The sequence below is a fragment of the Schistocerca americana genome, chromosome 1 (assembly GCF_021461395.2).
Source record: "Schistocerca americana isolate TAMUIC-IGC-003095 chromosome 1, iqSchAmer2.1, whole genome shotgun sequence".
NCBI lineage: Eukaryota > Metazoa > Arthropoda > Insecta > Orthoptera > Acrididae > Schistocerca > Schistocerca americana.
In genome coordinates, this window is record NC_060119.1 from 253795730 (window position 1) to 253821862 (window position 26133).

General features: G+C 41.8%; 1 protein-coding gene across 1 annotated transcript in view; it reads left to right on the forward strand.

Annotated features, from left to right (window-relative positions):
- Positions 1–26133, forward strand: part of LOC124623192 (DNA-dependent protein kinase catalytic subunit-like) — a 565210-nt gene that overhangs the window by 347831 nt on the left and 191246 nt on the right. Inside the window, exons 31-33 of the mRNA XM_047149022.1 lie at positions 10543–10795; positions 21003–21119; positions 21222–21466. Coding sequence (XP_047004978.1) covers positions 10543–10795; positions 21003–21119; positions 21222–21466 — 615 coding nt within the window. The remainder of the gene's footprint in view (positions 1–10542; positions 10796–21002; positions 21120–21221; positions 21467–26133) is intronic.

Genomic DNA, 26133 nt, shown 5'->3' on the forward strand with positions numbered 1-26133 from the left:
TATTGTTTGTGAACTGTAGATTAAAACTGAAGAAACTGCAAAAAAGTGGGAATTAAAGGAGATGGGACCTGGATAAACCGACTAAACTAGAGGTTGTACAGAGTTTCAGGAAGAGCATAAGGGAACAATTGACAGGAATAGGGGAAAGAAATACAGTAGAAGACGAATGGGTAGCTTTTAGGGATGAAGTAGTGAAGGCAGCAGAGGATCAAGTAGGTAAAAAGACGAGGGCTAGTAGAAACCCTTGGGTTACAGAAGAGATATTGCATTTAATTGATGAAAGGAGAAAATATAAAAATACAGTAAAAGAAGCGGGCAAAAAGGAATACAAATGTCTCAAAAATGAGATCGACAGCAATTGCAAAATGGCTAAGCAGGCATGGCTACAGGACAAATGTAAGGATGTAGAGGTTTATCTCACTAGGGGTAAGATGGATACAGCCTACAGGAAAATAAGAGATACCTTTGGAGAAAAGAGAGCCACTTGTTTGAATATCAAGAGCTCAGGTGGAAACCCAGTTCTAAGCAAAGAGGGGAAAGCAGAAAGGTGGAAGGAGTATATAGAGGGTCTATACAAGGGCGATGTACTTGAGGACAATATTATGGAAATGGAAGAGGATGTAGATGAAGATGAAATGGGAGATACGATACTGCATGAAGAGTTTGACAGAGCACTGAAAGACCTAAGTCGAAACAAGGCCCCCGGAGTAGACAACATTCCATTGGAACTACTGACGGCCTTGGGAGAGCCAGTCCTGACAAAACTCTACCATCTGGTGAGCAAGATGTAGGAAACAAGCGAAATACCCTCAGACTTCAAGAAGAATATAATAATTCGAATCCCAAAGAAAGCAGGTGTTGACAGATGTGAAAATTACCGAACTATCAGTTTAATAAGTCCCAGCTGCAAAATACTAATGCGAATTCTTTACACACGAATGGAAAAACTAGTAGAAGCCGACCTCGGGGAAGATCAGTTTGGATTCCGTAGAAATATGGGAACACATAAGGCAATACTGACCCTACGACTTACCTTAGAAGCTAGATTAAGGAAGGGCAAACCTACGTTTCTAGCATTTGTAGACTTAGAGAAAGCTTTTGACAATGTTGACTGGAATACTCTCTTTCAAATTCTGAGGGTGGCAGGGGTAAAATACAGGGAGCGAAAGGCTATTTACAATTTGTACAGAAACCAGATGGCAGTTATAAGAGTCGAGGGGCATGAAAGGGAAGCAGTGGTTGGGAAGGGAGTAAGGCAGGGTTGTAGCCTCTCCCCGATGTTATTCAATCTGTATATTGAGCAAGCAGTAAAGGAAACAAAAGAAAAATTCGGAATAGGTATTAAAATCCATGGAGAAGAAATAGAAACCTTGAGGTTCGCCGATGACATTGTAATTCTGTCAGAGACAGCAAAGGACTTGGAAGAGCAGTTAAACGGAATGAACAGTGTCTTCAAAAGGATGATATAAGATGAACATCAACAAAAGCAAAACGAGGATAATGGAATGTAGTCAAATTAAATTGGGTGATGCTGAGGGAATTAGATTAGGAAATGAGACACTTAAAGTAGTAAAGGAGTTTTGTTATTTGGGGAGCAAAATAACTGATGATGGTCGAAGTAGAGAAGATGTAAAATGTAGACTGGCAATGGCAGGGAAATCGTTTCTGAAGAAGAGAAATTTGTTAACATAGAGTATAGATTTAAGTGTCAGGAAGTCGTTTCTGAAAGTATTTGTATGGAGTGTAGCCATGTATGGAAGTGAAACTTGGACAATAAATAATTTGGACAAGAAGAGAATAGAAGCTTTCGAAATGTGGTGCTACAGAAGAATGTTGAAGATTAGGTGGGTAGATCACATAACTAATGGGGAGGTGTTGAATAGGATTGGGGAGAAGAGAAGTTTGTGGCACAACTTGATCAGAAGTAGGGATCGGTTGGTAGGACATGTTCTGAGGCATCAAGGGATCACAAATTTAGCATTGGAGGGCAGTGTGGAGGGTAAAAATCGTAGAGGGAGACCAAGAGATGAATACACTAAGCAGATTCAGAAGGATGTAGGTTGCAGTAGGTACTGGGAGATGAAGGAGCTTGCATGGATAGATTAGCATGGAGAGCTGCATGAAACCAGTCTCAAGACTGAAGACCACTACAACAACAAACAACTCTATTTTGTAATCACTGAAATAGAATCACATTTCCTCTCAATCAGTGAAGTTTCCTTTTGTTTCGTCCTCCTCGTCTGGGAGCATCACTTTCTTGCAGCCAGTGTATTTTGGCATTATTAGCACAATGAAAAGTTAGGCTTACACGTTTTTCTCTTATTGCAATGATTTTTACTTTTTACCTCACTAGTGTAATTAATTTTGGTTGGATAATATGGTGTCTGCAAGAAAATGATTGTGTAAGAAAATTGCCAAAAATTTCCTGATAAGTGTGTATTTTGTATGATGATCTGTACTGCCTGGCATGAATGGCAAGTTCATGTTTCTTAAAATAAATAGATTGCCACAAATGCAGAGGATGGCACTGCCTTCACCACGACATCTTCAAGCATTAAGTCCACCTTCCTGGGCTTGGTGCTTTCCTATTGGGGTGGCGGCACACGCGCACTTAAACGCATGCATGCATGAATGAATGCGCATTCGTGTGTCAGAGAGAGAAAGAGAGAGAGAGAGAGAGAGAGAGAGAGAGAGAGAGAGAGAGAGAGAGAGAGAGAGAGATAGATAGATAGATAGAGAGAGAGAGGGCTGCCGTTGGTTAGTACTGTACTGTACTTACTTGTATATCAGGGATACGGGTTCTGCAATGACAGAATCCCTGATGCCAGGTTTTGTGCAGCAGGATGCCACACAGTACTTACTTGTGGTTAAAGATGAGCAGTTAGTGTTAGCCCCACAGGCCGATCCTCAGATAGTTCCAGCCACTGCCAGAATAATTAGTCCTTTTTCTGGTAAGTCAACAGAGGGTGTAAAGCCTTTCACATATGACTTGGCACCATTGGCAAAGATGAGAGGCTGGTAAGTTGAAAAGTTGTTGCAGGTACAGAAATTATGGCTGATTGAGGAGGCAAAAGTGTTTGTTAGGTGTACAAAGTGACACAGACTTTTAAGCAGTTGAAGAAAGGCCTCCTACAACAATATAAAAAGGGAAAAAGTGCAAGATTGTTTTGTGTGTAGTTAAGTAGTGGATCAAAGGGGCATAATGAAACAGGGGAGGGTTTCACAGATAGAATACACAAGATTAATGTGAAAAATTTATGAATTTTGGGAGAATGATGAAGAAAATAAGATTATACTCCAGGAAGCTGAGCATAGGGAATTTGGCATCTTTCTAAGGGGCTTTTTACGTGATGTTTTGAGAAGTGATTGAAGAGGTGCACTGAGATTGGCTACAGAGTTTGAAGAAATTGATGTAGCAACAAGGGTGCAGGACAAGCTAAGTATGATTCCTATTACTGTGAAATGTTATAGGTGTGGACAATCAGGGCATGTCCAGAAGCAATGATGTTGGTGGACACCATCGATGAGATTATAGTAGTAATGCTGGGAATACTCAGTGGAGAAGTGGGCAATGGTTAAATGCGAAAGGGAACCTAAGTCCACTGAGTGGCATTCCCTTAAGATTTTAATGCTAAAGATACATATGCAGAGGCAGAAAGTGCTATAGTGAGAGTTTTGAAAGACAGGAAATGCAAGTTTTCGTGGAACATGGGGGCAAATTTGTTAGTGATAAAGAGACCTTGTTGGTCAGAAATGATTAGACCCATCACACTATAGATTGCATGAGTGAGGGTGACAAAGATATGAAGTTAGTTGAGTCAGCATTATTAAATTTCCAATTTGTAGTATTTCATAAGGCTATAATGTCATGCTAAAATTGACCTTCAGCAAACATATACGGTGGAATTTAGAGGAATGACATTCCAGTTGGGGTAAACTGTCAACAGTGAAATACTGTTGCAAGGTTCATCTAACTTACGGTGACAGATTGATTAAACTGTGTACAAAAACATTAAGGCTTTATTTGCAGGGTATTGTGCCAGAGGGCACCAGGAACTTTCTTTGGATGAATGTAGAACCTGAGTGTTATGTGTATAATACAACCACTAGAAGAGAACGATGTTTGGACACATGACATTGTTTTGGAAGAGAAGTATTTAGACGCAGGCAACTGTTAAGACTAAATTACCTAAAATGAAAGAGCAATTAGAAGGAACAGAGAGAGTGTAGATGGAGGAATTGCTGAAAGAATTAGAGAATTTATTTTAGTCACAGGGTCCATTGTCTGCAACACCTGTTGTGCAACATCAAATGCCAACAGGAAATGAAGTACTAATGTATAGAAACCATGTTGTATACACTGACATTTACAGCTAACTATGTATTACACTGGCCAACAGCTAGTCAATGCAACAATAGAAGAGAGCACAAGTCCATGGGGAACCACAATTGTGGTTGTGACAAAAAAAACCAGTGTGTGATTCCAAGAAATACAGAGCCTGCTGTGACTACTAATATCTTAATAGTAAATTGATAACAGGCACATATCCAACACCTAAAATAATGGAGATCATGAGTACCTTGGGACAGTGCACCCACTTCTCTGCCATGGACCAGAGGAGTGGGTACCATTAATAGAAGTTATGCTGGAGAACTAACCGAAGGCAACATTTTCAGCGCTGTGGGGTCACTATCAATACCAAAGGATGTCATGTGGATTGAAGGACACAACAGCAACATTTCAGTGGTTGCTGGACAAGGTACTGAGATTGATGAAACCATTGCAATTCTTAGTGTACTCCAATAAAGTAATTCTTCCCAAGGAACACAGAGGAGCATGTACAGAGGCTGTGATAGGTCATACTGCACACCTTACATTGAGCATGGAGAAGTATTTGTTTGCCTTGGAGGAAGTGTGTTACTTGGAGCATATATTTAGTAAGACAGAGTAAAGACAGACTTGAGGTTCTGCAAGTAGTACAACATTCGCTGGTTCCCAAGAATAGTAAAGAGCTACACCCATTTCTGGTGTTGGCAAATTATTATAAGAAATTTCCAAAGAGTTTTGCAGATGCTGCACAGCACTCACACAACTGTTGAAAAAGAGCGGAAAATTTGAGTGGTTGAAGGGATGCCTGGCTGCATTCGATAGATTGAAAAAAGCTTTGACATTGAGCCCAGGTGTGATTTTCCTAGACTATCAAAGAGAGTTTGTGATGTCACATGACGCCTCCAGTCTACCAATGGTGTGTGTTTTAAGTCAGGAGACGGATGACAATAAGAAAAATAAAAAATAAAAAACTAAACTGTTCCATGAAAGAGAAGGAAATGCTCAGCTTGATATATGGAGGTGCTTATTTTAAATGCTATATGTATAGGTGAAAATTCAAAATGGTGACTAATCATGCAGCTCTGAAATGGTTATTACGTTTGAAGGATCCTTCTAGCAGGCTCATGGGTGTTGCTGAAGTTGAATGAGTTTGATTGGGAAGTTGCAGGCAGGAAGCATGGAAACACAAATAGATTGCGCAGGAACATGGTAGTATTACAGTCTTGCTGAGTGGCAAGTAGTGTGAGCCACTGGTGCCTACCACAAATTGGACAATACGCAGCTGCAGTTCAGCATGTGTGATAGCTTCATAAGTAAGACAACTAGGTTGGGACCACACATAGTGGTGCCAACTAAGTTCAAGGAGAAAGAGTTGAATGAGACACACAACCACATGCTACCTGGACGTACAGATTGCAGACAATGAATCAGAAGGTAATAGAACAGTGCTGGTGGAAGGGAATGAAGGAAGGAAGACATAAGACCAATATGTAAAGAGTGGATACAGTGTGCACAGCGAGCAGACATGAAGCATAAGCAGATAGCTTTACAAAGGTTGCCAGAGGCAGTTAAGCCATTTGAGATGATAGGAATGGATGTCCTAAGTCCATTTGACTGGACTCTGCCAGGAAACTGTTCCATTTTAACAATTATTCGCAATTTTTATAGTACACAAAAATGATTGCCATTCCAAATCAGCAAGCAGATACGGTTTTGAAAGCCATGGTTAACAACTGGTTGGTCAGTTTTTGTGTGCTTGAAACAGTAATCACAGACCAAGGGACAAATTTCATGTCAGACCTTACAAAATAACTGTCATTTGCTACGTGTTCGGAAATTAAGAACTGCTTCATTGCACCTGCAAACGAATGGTAGATGTAGAGAGTGCATCTGATTGCTGGTAGGATGTCGAGTTACCGTGTAAACTCTTACCATAGTGACTGGGATATGTACCCGACATTTGTCATAACAACTTACAACTCGAAGTTTCATACTGTTACTGAACTACCCCCTCATGAGGTGGTGTATAAGAGGAGGATTCCTTAACAATTTTATGTGATCAGACCAAAGTTGGTAAGGGCACAGAGTCAGTTCACAATTTTGCCAAGACACTAAGGGAGGTATGGAGACGTGCAGAAAGGAAATATGAAAGCTGTGAAACAGCAAGCAGTAGTTAGGAAACCCAGAGGGAAATTACTGCAGTGTAGGGTAAGGCAATGAGTAATGTTGTCAAGCCCTTATATCGCTAATAGTAAAACAAGAGTGTTTGTGACAAGAGGTAGAGATAAGGTCACCAGCCAGTGTCAAACTTTGGTTACCAACTAGGAGTACGATTGTTCATGTTGGGTGTCTACGAACATTTCAAACCGTACTACATTCATTGCCACTATTATCAGCACAGATAGCAAAGAAAAAGGAGGAACGAAGTAAGGAGAAGAGTGAGAGCAGAGATGTTGCGTGACCTGTGGGGGGAAGTAGTTGTGGCTCCCTGTTTCCAGGTTGCTATAAGCTAGGATCACAGATAGAGGGTATCCTAATTGTGGCAGTGCTTCACCTCTTCACAGAAGTTGGAGGGGGAATGCAATGAGATCAGCAATATGAAAGCAGAGTGCTTTCTATCATGTAGAAGGAAGCGATTCATATTTCTATAGATGGATGCTGAGATTAATTTTTAACACTTGTGACATGAGAAACAAGATGAAAGGGTTCGAGGATGTATTCTCAGGGCTACGCTGAGAAGCAGAGAGCGAAGGGTTGTTCTTACAAGTGTGAGGAGAATATAAAGAATTGCATAGGTCCTACGAATGATTACGGGGACAAATGCAGCAAGCAATAGACATGGTGCTACATATCTTTTGGCAATGCAAGAGGGATTGATTAGACACGGGGGAAGGTTATTGAAAATCATATTCGAACTGCTGTAAACAATGACTTCAGGAAGCTAAACGGTACGTTGGGAAGAGTGAGGAAGATGACAATAGGTAACAAGGTAGTCAATGTACTAGTCAGTGCATGTGCATTATGAAAGTTGACGACTGAGGTCATGGAGTATGCAAAGGAATCGGTTGATACTATCAGTAGACTCTTGGAATTGTACAGACATGACTGAATGTGCTGGACATGACACTAACACTACTCTCATGAAACTACTGCAGTGCTATTTGTATGGTAAAAAAGTGGTGACTGATCATGCACCTCCTATGCAATTTCACATGCTCTGATGCCAGGAACCAACACTCACAGAAGTGTGCTACAGAAAGTAACAGCCCAACCACGACAGCTGTATAAACCATATCCAACCGACAGACACTGGTAATGCAGATCCCAATGGAATGGATTACCAATTGAGTGTGATTTACTGAGAATGAAAACAAAGATGAGAAATTGCTGTGGGCATGTACATCATAGGTTATTGTTATGAAGAAACTTGCAGGGGCAAAGGGATTGAAACTGCACAGCAGTGTGCTATTAATAAATGGAACAGTATAGTGACATATACAAGATTAAGTTGTTCCTAGGCAAAACAGACAGACAGGGTTTCCTGCAAGATATTAAGGAGCCTCAATGTTACTTCAGTTGAACGGGGCTACGCTGGATCTACTCTGTGTGCAATGCTGTAATGATGTTAGCTTATTGCTACTAGCAGAGAAGACTGGCAGGGGCAAAGCAGTTTGAACTCCTTGGCACTGAGCTAGTAATTAATAGAACTGTATGTGCTAACAAGACCAACATTTCACTGTCAGCTACTGTTTTAGGAATTACCTGGTTAAACATGCAGCCACAGCTGGACTGGCCAGGCAAACCACCAGGAGTGCTCCCAATACCAGATTTGATCTGTCTGAATAAAACTTTGAAACTGGACCTAATTCTTTCTAAACAAGCTCATAGTGACCCAAGAAGGGAGTATTTCATCAGAAAAGATACTCCGAAATTTGCAGCAATATTGGGAAAAACAACTTCATATGGTTGTGCCTGAGTGCCACCTTATACAGAACCATAGCAGCACTGACTTCGTTCTGTGCATGCTTCATCTACTTCGAGCAGGGAGCTGCTTGACAAGTAACCCCGGTAGTGCAGATCCCAATGGAATCTATTAACGATCGAGCATGAGACACTGAGAATGAAGATGAGGGTGAGAAAATGTGTAGGCATGTGCATGGCAATAGGAGTACTGTAGTGATAAGAAATAGGTTTTCTAGTACATAAGTAGTACATAGAAGGTAAAACCCTGAAGATTGGAGCATGGGGCCCTTGAGAGATGTGGAGGTAGTAAACAACATAGAGATTTCATGGAGCTATATCTAGCATAAGGTGATGATAGGAGATGTAAGTTGTGTTGTAACATGTTGTGAGTGGAAAATATAATCTACTAATGTGGTAGAGGAAGAGTTTGGAAAATTGAGGAGCCAGAGAACTATAACCTATAGAGTAAATTTGTGTCTTCTGGACCTTGTGGCCCAAGCTGCCTAGTATTAAAGAAGAAAAATGGTATAATATCGTCTGTGTATGCTGAGTTTTGTAACAGACTGGTCCAGGGTACGGACCCAGGGGCCAAGTCTCCAAAAGGACAGAATTATTGCAGTGTTGTCAATATTTTTTTGGGATTGCTGCAGAAAGTAGCAGCTCAGCCACAGCAGTTGCAGAAACCATATGCAGCTGGCAGACATAGAGGTGTTGAAGCAACAGGGCTGCTTATGCATTGTGAGGCAGGCCAGGCCAAGAAGCACAATCCTGTTGATGTAGCAGAAAGAAAGGGCACTCCCAGGGCATGCTAAGCAGTTACTACACCACCACACCATGGATTTCCTATTCCGAACATTGCTTGTAGATGTGCATCAGTACAACAAATGGTCCACCAACCCAGATAAGTAACTGTCAATTTTAGCAGGGGGATCAGCAGTCTGACAATGCCTGCTATGTTGAGAGATTTAAGCCATCCACCAGAGCAATCTGGAAGTACAGGCAGCTCCAGCACGCCATCCTCTAGTACTGAGTCCACATTACCAGACTGGGTGCCTCTCCACTCTTGGGCCACTCCAGATGCTCTCCAGCAGCAACCTGTCTTGTGCCTTAAGAGGCAGAAAATCAAGACAAGGACATTACAAAATGGTTCAAATGGCTCTGAGCACTATGGGACTTAACATCTATAGTCATCAGTCCCCTATAACTTAGAGCTACTTAAACCTAACTAACCTAAGGACATCACACAACACCCAGTCATCACGAGGCAGAGAAAATCCCTGGCCCCGCCGGGAATTGAACCCGGGAACCCGGGCGCGGGAAGCGAGAACGCTACCGCACGACCACGAGCTGCGGACGCAAGGACATTACAGCTGCTTTCCCTTGTAAAAGGGTGCAGGTGCTTTGATGCCCCAAACCAACACACACTGCTGGAGCCTGTCAGTCACCACAACTGTTCTGGCAATTCTACACAACACTGGCACTTATTATTGAGCAGCAATGCTTCGCTAACTGGGCACGCATTGCTGAATGGGATTCTGTGTGTTGGTATTCTTGTGCACCGATGTCACCGTTGCCCGACTGGCTGCCATCTAGCTGCCTCATCACACCACACACCATCCTTGCCATATACTGAGCAGGGATGGGGCCATGTCAGAGAACTGCAATGAGTGTAGTAGCACTAGTTCTAATAAAATATTTAACTTTTGATGTTGTTTCTCTGAGCTGCCATCATCTGGCATCCCCACCATAACCTACTCCCGGTACCCAGTTCTGCATAGAAGTGACCCTACATCCTGAATATAATGAGAGATACCATGTTAAACACATTTTTATGATATAATGGACAGGATCTGCTACCTGTGAATTGAACTTCAATACTGGTCTTAATGATCATTTCAGTATCTTGTGAATGGACAAATCATCAAAATGGAAGAAAATTTTATCAATAAATTAGTCAACAGTCACTGCTATTACAACACTGCCATTATTTCCATGTGTATTTACTCTTACTGTTTGCATAGTGAGTGAGTGAGTGAGTGAGTGAGTGTGTGTGTGTGTGTGTGTGTGTGTGTGTGGGCGTGCGAGCACATGCACATGCCAGCATGTATGCGTGAATGTTGAGCCATTTACTCTTATGTGTGGAAGTACAAGTAGTATCCATTAATTCACTGGTACAGTGTGCTGGAAACTTTGCACTCACTTTTGCTAAGATTTATTTTGCTCTACAGTCATGTTGTGGAACTTTACAGGTTTTATTAGAAGCTTGCACAACATCACCGGATTATAACCGAAACATATATCTCAAGCCTCTAGAAGAATGTCATTTTGAGGAGTATCCTATCTCTGTTTCTTGGAGAGCCCAGAACATTTCTTTGGTTCCTCTTTTTGCTGAGACATTAGCCAGTCAAGCAAATGAATCTCTGATGGATGCTACAGCCATTATCAGGGCTACTCAAGACAGCCTGGAATTTTCACCAACATTAAACGCTGAGAGACGTACATGTAAGTCTGCCAGTTGTATTATAGTTCCTGTTTTCTTTCATTGGTTACCAGAATTATTGTGATGTGGTATTTTGTGTTTGTGTGAAAGTTACTTATCTATCTATACATATATATAAAATATCGTTGTATATATAAAAAAACAAAGATGATGTAACTTACCAAACGAAAGTGTTGGTATGTAGATAGAGGCACACACAAACACAAACACACACACAAAATTCAAGCTTCCACAACCCACGGTTGCTTCATTAGGAAAGAGGGAAGGAGAGGGAAAGGCGAAAGGATGTGGGTTTTAAGGGAGAGGGTAAGGAGTCATTCCAATCCCGGGAGCGGAAAGACTTACCTTAGGGGGAAAAAAGGACAGGTACACACACACACACACACACACACACACACACACACACACACACACACATATCCATCTGCACATATACAGACACAAGCAGACATGTAAAGGCGAAGAGTTTGAGCAGAGATGTCAGTCGAGGTGGAAGTACAGAGGCAAAGATGTTGTTGAATGACAGGTGAAGTATGAGCAGCGGCAACTTGGAATTAGCGGAGGTTGAGGCCTGGTGGGTAACGGGAAGAGAGGATATATTGAAGGGGAAGTTCCCATCTCCGGAGTTCTGATAGGATGGTGTCAGTGGGAAGTATCCAGATAACCCGGACGGTGTAAAACTGTGCCAAGATGTGCTGGCCATGCACCAAGGCATGTTTAGCCACAGGGTGATCCTCATTACCAACAAACACTGTCTGCCTGTGTCCATTCATGCGAATGGACAGTTTGTTGCTGGTCATTCCCACATAGAAAGCTTCAAAGTGTTGGCAGGTCAGTTGGTAAATCACGTGGGTGCTTTCACACATGGCTCTGCCTTTGATCATGTACACCTTCCGGGTTACAGGACTGGAGTGGGTGGTGGTGGGAGGGTGCATGGGACAGGTTTTACACCGGGGGTGGTTACAAGGGTAGGAGCCAGAGGGTGGGGAAACTGGTTTGGGGATTTCATAGGGATGAACTAAGAGGTTACGAAGGTTAGGTGGACGGCGGAAAGACACTCTTGGTGGAGTGGGGAGGATTTCATGAAGGATGGATCTCATTTCAGGGCAGGATTTGAGGAAGTCTTATCCCTGCTGGAGAGTCACATTCAGAGTCTGATCCAGTCCCGGAAAGTATCCTGTCACAAGTGGGGCACTTTTGGGGTTCTTCTGTGGGAGGTTCTGGGTTTGAGGGGATGAGGAAGTGGCTCTGGTTATTTGCTTCTGTACCAGGTCGGGAGGGTAGTTGCGGGATGTGAAAGCTGTTTTCAGGTTGTTGGTGTAATGGTTCAGGTATTCAGGACTGGAGCAGATTCGTTTGCCACGAAGACCTAGGCTGTAGGGAAGGGACCGTTTGATATGGAATGTGTGGCAGCTGTCATAATGGAGGTACTGTTGCTTGTTGGTGGGTTTGATGTGGACGGATGTGTGAAGCTGGCCATTGGACAGATGGAGGTAAACGTCAAGGAAAGTAGCATGGGATTTGGAGTAGGACCAGATGAATCTGATGGAGCTAAAGGAGTTGAGGTAGGAGAAGAAATTCTGGAGTTCTTCTTCACTGTGAGTCCAGATCATGAAGATGTCATCAATAAATCTGTACCAAACTTTGAGTTGGCAGGCATGGGTAACCAAGAAGGCTTCCTCTAATCGACCCATAAATAGGTTGGTGTACGAGGGGGCCATCCTGGTACCCATGGCTGTTTCCTTTAATTGTTGGTATGTCTGGCCTTCGAAAGTGAAGAAGTTGGATGTGTGCTTTGCGAGTTCTGTTGTGGAATTGTGTAGTTTTCCTGCTCAAATGATGTCTGAGTGGTGAAAGTGTCAATGTAGGTGTGTGCTTTTGTTGGAGGTTTACCAAAGCACTTAGACTTATCCTCTTGTATAAGTTCAAATGCCCAGAATTCGAATGCTTGATTGCCACTTTGGAGTGCATGGACCATCCATCATTCCTGCCTTTACTTGTACAAGTCATGTTTGCTTGTCATCAATTTTCTAGCTTTGCTAGTGGTGTAGAACAAGGCACTGTGAGGTCCTGGAGCATGTTTACAACTCCACCTCTGTGAACAGGCACTGACCATTGCTCCGAATCAGATGCAGCAAGGATTTTGTTTCTGATTTTGGCCTGTGAATGGTATTTTATTTCTCACCAACCCTTCATACTTTCTAGGCATTCTCCTATTTGCCACATTGGGACACACCAGATGAGGGCCAACAAACTGCACGGTGGACTGTGTTTACTAACTACCACCACCACCACCACCACCACCACCACCACCATCATCATTACTACTTAAGTTTGGTCCTGGGAATTTTCCACTTATAGTTCTTTCTCAAGGAGTGCTGAAAATTTGTATTCATTAAGACTGTATTCACTAAGACTCTTTACATCTCTCCCTCTCATTTAACTTCCTGAAACCAAACGATGCAGTTATTTCCTGTTACCTACCTTCACCAGTGTCTGCATCCCAGTCTTCCATTGACTGACATTCTTTACTAGTTAATTAATATTATTAGGTACATATCCAGCTGCACTCACATTGGTATCTGTGATTGTTATGTATTCCTGCATGATTACAATGGATGTTGGATATTTATTGAATGTCACCATCAGTGTTCACTCTTTTTGCTGTGTTAGCAGTTTCTCTATTCATGTTTACTCCACCTACTGCCCTACCATTATGTGGACCAGTGTGAACAGTTCTTATGATTCCTACTCCAAAAACTTCCATTCATTCAGCATCACATCTCTCAAATTCATAAAATATATCTGCAGCTTTTCATTTCTACTTTGAGATATTCTAGTTCCCCACACTTCCTTAATGTTCAGACATATTCCATTCTCACTCTAATTATTGCTCTCTTTTTGTCTAACAGCAGCTCTTCACTAACAACACCTACCTGGAGATCCAAGTTGGGGAATATTTTATCTCTGAAATATTTTATCCTGGAAGAAAACGTCATGGCATTTTTAGCAGATAATTATATCTAAAAAGAAAGATGATGAAACTTACCAAACAAAAGCGCTGGCAGGTCGATAGACACACAAACAAACACAAACATACACACAAAATTCTAGCTTTCGCAACCAATGGTTGCCTCGTCAGGAAAGAGGGAAGGAGAAGGAAAGACAAAAGGATATGGGTTTTAAGGGAGAGGGTAAGGAGTCATTCCAATCCCGGGAGCGGAAAGACTTACCTTAGGGGGAAAAAAGGGAAAAAAGGACAGGTATACATTCGCACACACACACATATCCGTCCACACATACACAGACACAAGCAGACATTTGTAAAGGCAAAGAGTTTGGGCAGAGATGTCAGTCGGGGCAGATGTACAGAGGCAAAGATGAAGTTGAAAGACAGGTGAGGTATGAGCGGCGGCAAATTGAAATTAGAAATTAGCGGAGATTGAGGCCTGGCGGATAGCGAGAAGAAAGGATATGCTGAAGGGCAAGTTCCCATCTCCGGAGTTCTGACAGGTTGGTGTTAGTGGGAAGTATCCAGATAACCCGGACGGTGTAACACTGTGCCAAGATGTGCTGGCCGTGCACCAAGGCATGTTTAGCCACAGGGTGATCCTCATTACCAACAAACACTGTCTGCCTGTGTCCATTCATGCGAATGGACAGTTTGTTGCTGGTCATTCCCACATAGAACGCTTCACAGTGTAGGCAGGTCAGTTGGTAAATCACGTGGGTGCTTTCACACGTGGCTCTGCCTTTGATCGTGTACACCTTCCGGGTTACAGGACTGGAATAGGTGGTGGTGGGAGGGTGCATGGGACAGGTTTTACACCGGGGGCGGTTACAGGGGTAGGAGCCAGAGGGTAGGGAAGGTGGTTTGGGGATTTCATAGGGATGAACTAAGAGGTTACGAAGGTTAGGTGGACGGCGGAAAGACACTCTTGGTGGAGTGGGGAGGATTTCATGAAGGATGGATCTCATTTCAGGGCAGGATTTGAGGAAGTCGTATCCCTGCTGGAGAGCCACATTCAGAATCTGATCCAGTCCCGGAAAGTATCCCGTCACAAGTGGGGCACTTTTGGGGTTCTTCTGTGGAAGGTTCCGGGTTTGAGGAGATGAGGATGTGGCTCTGGTTATTTGCTTCTGTACCAGGTCGGGAGGGTAGTTACGGGATGCAAAAGCTGTTTTCAGGTTGTTGGTGTAATGGTTCAAGGATTCCGGGCTGGAGCAGATTCGTTTGCCACGAAGACCTAGGCTGTAGGGAAGGGACCGTTTGATGTGGAATGGGTGGCAGCTGTCATAATGGAGGTACTGTTGCTTGTTGGTGGGTTTAATGTGGACGGACGTGTGAAGCTGGCCATTGGACAGGTGGAGGTCAACGTCAAGGAAAGTGGCATGGGATTTGGAGTAGGACCAGGTGAATCTGATGGAACCAAAGGAGTTCTTCTTCACTGTGAGTCCAGATCACGAAAATGTCATCAATAAATCTGTACCAAACTTCGGGTTGGCAGGCCTGGGTAACCAGGAAGGCTTCCTCTAAGCGACCCATGAATAGGTTGGCATACGAGGGGGCCATCCTGGTACCCATGGCTGTTCCCTTTAATTGTTGGTATGTCTGGCCTTCAAAAGTGAAGAAGTTGTGGGTCAGGATGAAGCTGGCTAAGGTAATGAGGAAAGAGGTTTTAGGTAGGGCGGCAGGTGATCGGCGTGAAAGGAAGTGCTCCATCGCAGCGAGGCCCTGGACATGCGGAATATTTGTGTATAAGGAAGTGGCATCAATGGTTACAAGGATGGTTTCCGGGGGTAACAGACTGGGTAGGGATTCCAGGCGTTTGAGAAAGTGGTTGGTGTCTTTGATGAAGGATGGGAGACTGCATGTAATGGGTTGAAGGTGTTGATCTACGTAGGCAGAGATGCGTTCGGTGGGGGCTTGGTAACCAGCTACAATGGGACGGCCGGGATGATTGGGTTTGTGAATTTTGGGAAGAAGGTAGAAGGTAGGGGTGCGGGGTGTTGGTGGGGTCAGGAGGTTGATGGAATCGGGTGAAAGGTTTTGTAGGGGGCCTAAGGTTCTGAGGATTCCTTGAAGCTCCGCCTGGACATCAGGAATGGGATTGCCTTGGCAAACTTTGTAAGTAGTGTTGTCTGAAAGCTGACGCAGTCCCTCAGCCACATACTCCCGACGATCAAGTACCACAGTTGTGGAACCCTTGTCCGCCAGAAGAATGACGATGGATCGGTCAGCCTTCAGATCACGGATAGCCTGGGCTTCAGCAGTGGTGATGTTGGGAGTAGGATTAAGGTTTTTTAAGAAGGATTGAGAGGCAAGGCTGGAAGTCAGAAATTCCTGGAAGGTTAGGAGAGGGTGATTTTGAGGAAGAGGAGGTGGGTCCCGCTGTGACGGAGGACGGAACTGTTCCAGGCATGGTTCAATTTGGATAGTGTCTTGGGGAATTGGATCATTAGGAGTAGGATTAGGATCATTTTTCTTCGTGGCAAAGTGATATTTCCAGCAGAGAGTACGGGTGTAGGACAGTAAATCTTTGACGAGGGCTGTTTGGTTAAATCTGGGAGTGGGGCTGAAGGTGAGGCCTTTGGATAGGACAGAGGTTTCGGATTGGGAGAGAGGTTTGGAGGAAAGGTTAACTACTGAATTGGGGTGTTGTGGTTCCAGATTGCGTTGATTGGAATTTTGAGGTTTTGGAGGGAGTGGAGCTGGAAGTGGGAGATTGAGTAGATGGGAGAGACTGGGTTTGTGTGCAATGAGAGGAGGTTGAGGTTTGCTGGAAAGGTTGTGAAGGGTGAGTGAGTTGCCTTTGCGGAGGTGGGAAACCAGGAGATTGGATAGTTTTTTAAGGTGGAGGGTGGCATGCTGTTCTACATATATAACCCGACGATCAATCTCCCACTTCCAGTAGAACATCCTGAATTTTGCCTGTTCTTCATAACAAACAGTTGAATTGTCTTGTATAACTCCACAGACCAGTGTGCTTTTATTTTATTTCAGTGTACCACAATACCTTGTATTCTGTGATGGGGAAGAGAATTAATAATTGCTCTTTCTGATTGTGTTGTTTGCTAGTAAGGCAGGGAATCCTTAGATCATTGTTTGCATTACAGATACTTGTGCCTACTTTTGTAGGCTACAAACTGTTATAACAATATTTATGACTGAAAGTGTGTCATTGGAATCTGAGAGCTTGTTTAAAATTATCAGTCACAAGTCTTCTTTTCTGGCTCAGTAGGAACTGAGAGTGATTGATTGGCCTTGGTATTTGATTAATTAATGAGGAGTGAGATATGCAAGTAATGAATTTTTAGGAATCCTTGTGATATTCACTTCCTCTTCATCTATTCAAAGCCAGTGCATTTATCATGCTTCAGTATAGCTGAGAGACCTACTGAATTATTAAAGACATCCTTGACTATGAGAAAAGCCATCATAGGGTTCTGCTTCCCTGTGTAATCCCTTCCATAGTAAGGTTCAACACTGCTTGATAACATACCTACAGTCACCAACCAAATAAATCAGCTGTTGCTTGTACCTATTGTACAAGTACTAATGTCACTTGGAAGGGGGGGGGGGGGGGGATGGTTGATACATTGATTGGAAATGTTGCCTGCAATGGTATGGATTATCGACATATAAAAGCCAGAAGAAGAATATAGCATTGCTTGAAACATTTATCTCAGAAAAGTACCTTTTGAGAAACATCTGCAAGATGCTAATAACACCCCTAACCAACATTCAGCCACTGGGGCAGCATAAGCCCTTCCAGCAACTGGTACATGTCAAAATTTTTTTCATAATTCTAAAGTGTGTTGTTCTGCTTTATTCATATAAATACAATTTAACACAGTTTGACAACCAAACACTTCCTGTTCTGGACATAATAAAAAGGCCTTCACACCCACATTCATTTCGGGCATTATGCAACTCCCAGTTGAAACATCCAAAATTATATAGAAGAAGCTACCCATGATCCCCATCCCTGTAAATGGTGCTTTATATTAACAGATTTTAAATGTTATTCTGTTTGAAAATATTCTGGAATTGTGAATAGTAATGAACACATTCCTTTCTCATTCTTAATTCAGGATAAAGATGTGTGTAAATACATAGTTTAGTGCAACTAATATAGCCAGGTAATATGAGACCACATGTATAGAAAAGTTAAATATGAGAGATTATAGCCTAGCATCATTATCATATGTAGTGAATATGGAAAAAGGAGGAGTTGCAACATACGTAAAAGCTGGACACAAAGTCAGAAATATTGACTCGTGCACCTTTTTTGTAGATCATAACTGTTACCCTGTAACAGTGAGTTATTACTGCAAAATCTCTCTCTTGCTCTTATAACAGTCTACGGGTCCCCCGCTAGGAAACTTTCAACTATTTGAGAAATCTAGATTTATTATTGAGTTACTGTCAGACAAGAAGAATTTTTGAAGATTTCTTAAAAGAATGTGACGGGAAAGAATGAAATGGAACCATCATTTGACTGTTTCTTTTTGATTTCAATTGTAAATTTTCCAACTAGTGTACAGCAGGATAGGAAGACCTTGACTGGCAACACTTTTGTAGACAGTGGTCAGGCTGAAACAATGAGTGAGTTCCAAATCATTATTAATAATGTTCTTTCTGATCACTTTTCACAATTAATGGAAATAAACAAGGTAGCTTCTTACTTGCTCATACAAAATGGTGAATCTTATTAATGAGAACAGGTTCCAATGTTTGAAGAATAAGTTAAGAGGTGGTATGCAATAATATGTATATATAGAAAGACATGAAAGTGTGAAATGCAGTGTATTCCATAGTAAATTTGTGTCAGTATTTGAAAGTATCTTTCCTAAAAAGTTTTTCAAAAAATCCATTAAAAAATTAAGCTATGAATATTAAATTCATGTAAGAGGAGAAGGGAAATCTGAACAGAGGCAAGAATAAGTCAAGATCTGATGTTTGTATTCTATACACATCTATATATATATACACACCTCCTGACACAAATTAATACTGCAGACAATAAGATTAATAATATATGGGGTGTTATGAAATGGAAGACATGACAACCAGTCAGTGTATGAGATACAATAACAATTAGACTAAATGACAATGTTTTGACTGATAATTCATAAATTGCAAGTATTTTTAATAATCACTTTCTAAATGGAGCAGGATTATATGGTTCAGTTGAAAAAGGAAGAGAATACATAATAAAAATGCTGTTCCACAAAACTTCAAGCAAATAGAAGTATCTCTAACATCCTTCTCTGAAATTAATAATATTATAAAAATTGTAAATAAAGCTCATGTTGTGCTCATGGAATCTCAAAACAGAATTCTGGAAAGTTGTTTGAACTAAAAAAAGAGTGAAGACAGGGACATATGTAATGCATCATTGGAAGAGGGAATTTTTCCAGACAGATTAAAATATACATTTGTTAAATTTCATTATTAGAAAGCTGACAAGAAAGACTTAAATAATAATATCCAATTTCCTTACAACATCTTTTTCCAAAATATTCAAACAAGTAATGTACACCACAGTACTCTTCACAACTAACCAGAAACAAACTTAGCATATCTCAGTTTGGATTCCAGAAAGCCTGCTCGATGGACAATGCTATTTATACACTCAGTTATCAAATAGTACAAGCCTTGAACCATAAAATATTGCCAGTTGGTATTTTTTGTTACCGTTTCAAGATGGATATTTGTGTAGATTTTGTTACTCTCGTGTAAAAACCCAAGTTTTATGAAATTGATGGCTTTACATGCAGCTGGTTTGTATCATATTTAACAGAGTGCCAAATGTTGTGCTGAATAAGTCAAACAGTATTAGAAGTGCAGAAAATTTTAGTGACTGTGAAAAATCTTAGTGATTCAATTTTGGTCAATTCCTACTCCTCAACTTCCACTTAACATTCACCGAGTAGAATAGGTACTTTTTGTGGATGAACTAGTGTTATAACAAAACCCCTTAGAGAGAAAGCAAGAGAAGAGATTATTAATGACGTGTTTAAAAGTACACTGGTGTGCAAAACTTAAGTACGAAAGCACCTTCTGCGTGAGGTGTCACTGCCAAGTAGCACAAAACTTGGACCATATGTAGGAAGAACTGCTACAGTATAGTACAAAAGGTAACTGAAAAGAGATACACAAATAGATGGATATAAATGACACCTTTATTCAAAGACAGTAATTATGCTGAAGTCACCGCAATTCAGGTAGAACATGGTTCTTAATAGGGTGTGAGATGTCCATGAATAATAATGCAGGCTCTGCAACATGCTACCATGCTGGACACAAGGCTGTTAAGGAGTTCTTGTGGTATGGTGTTCCATTCCACAACCAGCACTGTTGACAACTACTGGATGGCCTTTGGTGCATGTGGACATATTGCAGTACATCTTCCCAAGGCTTCCCAAATGTGCTCAGGTCAGTCCATTCGCTGAATATCCTTTTGTTCCAGGAGCTCCTCCACTTGCGCTGTCCGATGCACTAACACATTGTCATCCAGAAAAATGCAGTCAGAACCGAATGCATCCCAGAAAATGTGCACATGGGAAGGAGTGCAGGTTCACAATAATATTGACCAGTGAGTGTACCTTGCTCAAAGATTTAGAGGTCAATTCGCCAATGCAACATTATTCTTTCCCAGCCATACTAGCTGGATCACCAAAAACAATTATGTTGGACAATGTTCCTCGGCACATTACATGTTCCCACCTCTTGCTATTTGAAGGTATATCCAGCATTCTCAAACATGATTCTGTGATTGTATTGGCTGCTGACTTTTGGATCTGCATTATGGGGTGGAGAATTGTAGGACTGGGCTTGATTAGCTCAAGCGTGCACAGCACACACAAAGCAGCTACTCCGGTTGTAAACTACACATGAAATGTACGGGGAAGTATTTCAGTACTATACTCTCTATAGATTGCTCTTTTGCACAGTTGTGGAGTGCTTTGAATTATTGAGCAATAGAAGGGGAGGGCAACAGATTTTGATAGAGGTTTGTATGTCATGTCATTCAGCACTCATTATTTCCAACATTAAGATGGGCCACATAGTTTTACTGTTCTGCCACACACAAGTACAGCATCTTTTTCTACAAATTGTAGAGTTGAATTGATCATTATGTTTCTGTCTGGTTTTAGTAATTATTTATTTTTCAAAGACTGTTGATTTGTATCTTTTTTCAGTTGCTGAGAGCTATCAACAAAATCCAGCCTTCACTTTAACCAGTAGTTCATTATTTTCAACTAGAAGTAATACTGCACCACAAAATACAAAATCAAGTTCTTCTGCAGCACTTCAAGGTCAGATATTTTTGCTAATAGAAGTCTATATTTGCATCCTTTTACGGAATGCTTACCTGATTTTAATTTCTCCATAATAACACCACTTCATTATTTATGCAGGGATTAGTGAACAAAATGTAAGTACTGACAAACTTAAGCGAAGATTTCTAAGAGATGAGAAGAAAATTCGCTATTACTTTGCGAAAAGAGAGGTAAGACGCACCATGAAGATAAAGGAACTCCAAGCAGAAAGGTCTAAAAAGGAAGCAACTGTATCTCTGTTTCGGAAATATCGGAAAGGAGACCTTCCAGACATTGAAATCCAATTTTCAGCATTTATTAAGCCTTTGCAGGCCTTAGCGAAGGTGAGAAGATGATTCTATGCTTTAGGCTATTTTTGTACTGTAATATGTGCTTCTTTGCTTTGTAATCTGTCTGCGTAAGTTTTGTTAAACTAAATAACAATAATATTAAAAGGACAGATTCCTACTGATCACATAGAAGAGGCACTGACTGTGCCTACACTGGAGAAAAAAAGACTAGATATTATAAGCTGTTCAGCTAAATCTTTCATCAGACATAGATAAAGCGATTTTTGTTGGTGGGGGGGGGGGGGGGGGGGGAGGGAGGAGAGCGAGAATACAGAAGTAATGTGGTGCAGTGTCAGGTGCGTGTGTGAGTGCTGCGGAAGGCCGGGGGGGGGGGGGGGGGGGGGGGGGGGGGCAGAAAGGACTATGCATGTGCTGTTGGGGTAGAGCGCATGTACAAGACTGGAGTGGAAGCATGGAAGGGGATAGAGACAGCTAAATGATATATTGCAAAGAGAGTTCCCATCTGGACAGTTCAGAAAAGCTGGTGTTGATGGGATGAATCCAGACATCACTGGTTGTGAAACTGTCATTTAAGACAAGCACATCATGTTGGGTGGCATGCTCAGCAACTGGGTGGTCAATCCGTCTATTGGACACAGTTTGGTGGAGCCCTCTCATGTGCACAGACAGCTTGTTAGTTGTCATGCTTACATAGAATGTAGCACAGTGGTTGCTGTTAAGTTGGTAGGTCAGGTAGCTGTTTTCATAGGTGGCCTTGCCTTTGATGGAATAGGAGATTGTGCCAACCTCCATTTGTCACACACCAGGAGAGTAGCAAGTAACATAATTAGCTTTTTATGTGTGTTTTATAGCTTACTTCTGAAATTAGCAGTAGTAGGATGGGTTGTGTGTGTGTGTGTGTGTGTGTGTGTGTGTGTGTGTGTGTGTGTGTGTACAGATTCAGGAGGAGCTGGCCACAGTTCAAAAAAGCTTAAGATAGTGTGGGCTGTGGTCAGCTGCTGCAAATTGCTGCCTCACAGTGTAGTGGCAGCGAGACTCTGGTGCATTGTATGGAGCACCTCAGGTCTCACTTGTCCACCCTTAAGCTCTTCTTCTAAGGTACCACACAGCATACCTGACATAGGATCCACCTCCTATTGTATTGTATGTGTTGTCACTCGAGGTAGAGTGTCAGTGTGGGGACTTGCTGTCAGGTCTGGCCCATTCACACTGTGGGTAGGAGCGAATGACTGCTCCTTCAGCAGGCTCTACATCTACATCTACATCCATACTCCGCAAGCCACCTGACGGTGTGTGGCAGAGGGTACCTTGAGTACCTCTATCGGTTCTGAGTGGGCAAATACGAAGAGGTGTCTGCCGGTTATTGGTAGCTCTAGTACCAGAAGATTTATAGAGCCCATTAGGAAAACAGTGTCCAGTGTTGGAAAGGAGTCCAACATGGGCTCGGTGTATCCGCCATGTGAGACTCATCCAAGATGTGGAGAGACCCTGTGTGTGGGTATCAGTGGTGCAGGGTGCAGTAATCTGCATCTTGATGGCTCATGTCGGCACCAATGATGATTGTCACTTAGAGTCGGAGGCCATCTTTAGTCATACAGGCAGCTGGCTTCACTTGCTGGATACAAGCAGAGCTTACAATTTGGATTATTGTACCCTGTACTGATGGAAGTACCTTTATTTTGAAGCAAGTGGATAGTCTCAACAAGAGCCTCATTGATTCTGTGGTGCTCTTGGCTGCAGTTCTTTTGACCACTGTCAATTGCATTGGAGAATTGTAGGATTCCAGTTGATATGTCAGTGTGCATTACATGCAGAAAGCAGCTCATCAGGTTGCAGAGCACTTACAGAGTGTACATGGGGGTGTTTTTGTCTGGTTGATAGTGTGCGCATGCAAAGTAAAGACACTTTTACAATCAAAACTTTAACAGTAAATAGTCGAAGCATTCATAACAAAATTCTTGAATTTACTGGATTCCAGGAAGTTGTCACACTCAGATTAGCCTCTGAACTGAGGGATGAATGAAACCTGAAGTAGTCAACTCCAACATGTTTAGTGAGGAGTGGAATGTACAGGCTGTATCAAACAGAATCATGATAATCATAACTATTATGTTGTTTGACACATGTGCATGAACAACCATAATACTGGAAAGAGCAAACTCTCAAGTTTTACACGGTTCCCGCTACATGGCAGCAGGGTATGTCAACTTCAGTTCTAGTAAAACTTGGTTTTGGAGCAGCAGTAAATGTTTTGTGTTATACGCTTTGCGCAGTGCGGGTCAGTAATAATGGTTCTGCATGACTTTCGTACTAGGTATGGTGTGGATTCTCCTACAGCACAGAGCATTAGACAATGGCATCAACAATTCCAAAATTTAGTGTGTCTTGTGCAGTTTCATGAGAAAAGGTGTATGATCCATTTCTCTTTGCTGAGAACACTGTTACTGGAAGCACATATCTCCATATTCTTGAGAACTTTCTTTTCCCACAGTTGGACACTGATTTGAACAATTTCATTTATCAACAGGATGGGGCCTGCCACACTGGCATCTGGAAGTGAGGGGATTTTTGAATCAAAGGATTACTGGACCATGGATCAGTCACACTGGACCAAATGATTCAGCATTACATTACTGGCCACCAAGGTCACCAGACCTGACTGTATGTGATTATTTCTTGTGGTGGTTTATAAAAGACTCTATGCCCCTCTGTTACCAACAACTGTGAAGAACTGAGACATCGCATAACGGCAACTGTGGAACCTGTAACTCAAGACATGCTCGCTGCAGTTGCAAACAATTTGAATACCACATTGACGTATTCTGTGCATTTCAAGGGAGGCATATTGAACGCCTATGAAAAGTATGAAAAAAACTTTGTGTCTCCCATTCATCAAAAAACAAAATTCATTGTATATGTTTATTGGTTTCAGAAATATAGATGTGCCAAATCGGATGATTCTTTTTGATACATGCTGTATATCAATTAGACAGATAAGATGCTCTAGGAGGTGTAGTGTTCATTGCAGCTCATAAAAATATTGTGTTTATTCAGGTCAAAACTGATTCTGGCGTTATCTGGACACGACAAAGATGCCTAACTCAACTCAACTCAGTAGCACAGAAATACCCAGTCATGCAATATTAGTTGGCGGTGACATGAGCCTACAGAGTATAGACTGGGATGTCTATGGAATCATTACAGGTGGTATGGACAAACAGCCTTCTGAAGTAGTTCAGAACATAACATGCCTGACCTTATTGACAGTGACAGTATAGAGGCAGGGATTAGTGATCATGTCGTCATCTTGATGATGGTTACTAAAGATAAGAAATCCACCAAGAACGTAGAAAGAGTATTTGTGCTCGAAAGAGCTGACAAGCAGTTGTTAGCATCCTGCTTAGACTTTCATTGGACATCATTTCCCAGTATAGAGGGACGATGAGGAATTATGGCCAAAATTTAAACTGATTGTTAATCACACCCTGGAGAAGTATGTGTTGAGTAAGCAAATTTATGGATGGGAAAGACCCACTAGGGCTTGATAACAAAATTCGGAAAATACTAAGAAATCAGACATGGTTGCACATTCTGTTCTAAAAAGAAAATGGAATTGTTGAAAAGCAAAAGTTAGTAGAAAATTGTGCATCTATAAAAATATAATGAGCGAAGCATGCAACAACTTCCACTGTCACCCTTGGTAGGAGATCTCGCCGAGAACTTGAGAAAATCCTAGTCTTGCATAAAATTGCTAAGTAGTGTGATGGCTTCTGTCCAGTCACTCAGCTACCAATCTGGTGCAGCAATAGAAGATGGTAAAAGAAAAGCTTAAATTTAAGAAGTCAGTTTTGCAGGGGTACCATACAGAGATACTGCTGTTTGACCATTGTACTGACTCCCATATGGAGGGCATGGTAATAGGTGTATCTGGTGAAGAGAAGCAGCTGAAAGAATTGAAAACAGATAAGTTGGCAGGTCTGTGTGAAATCCCAATTCAGTTTTGCAGTGTATTCTATGGTATTATTGGCCCTTTATTAAATTTCCTTTGGACAAAAAAACTTCTGCCCATAGCTCAGCATGGATTTAGAATTGATTTTTCATATTTAACTTAGCTTGCCCTTTTCTAATATGATGTCCTGCGAACCATGAATGAAGGACAATGGGCAGATTCCATATTCCTAGATTTCCAGACAGTGTTTAACGTGGTACCCCACTGTAGTCTCTTAATGAAGATGTGGAATTACAGAATAGGTTCCCAGATATGCGAGTGGCTGGAGGACTTCTTAAGTAATAGATTCCAGTATGTTGTCCTTGATAGCATGCATTCATCAGAGATGAGGGTATTGTCAGGAGTGCCCCAAATAAGTGTGGTAGGACCAATCTTGTTCTCTTTATAGATAAACCATCTGACGGACAGAGCGAGGAGCAATATGCGACTGTGTGCTGTGGTATTGTCATTGAATGACTGTAAAAGGATATAGACTAACTTAGACGGAATTTGTGTGTGGTGAGATGAATGGCAGCTTGCTGTAAATGCTGAAAAAAAAATTAATACAGATGAGTAGGAAAAACTATCATGTAACATCAAATATAGTATTAATGATCTGTTGCTGGACAGTCATGTTTATGAAATGCAAAGCAATATGAAATGGAATGAACAGGTAAGGACAGTGGTAGAGAAGGTGAACACTTGACTTCAG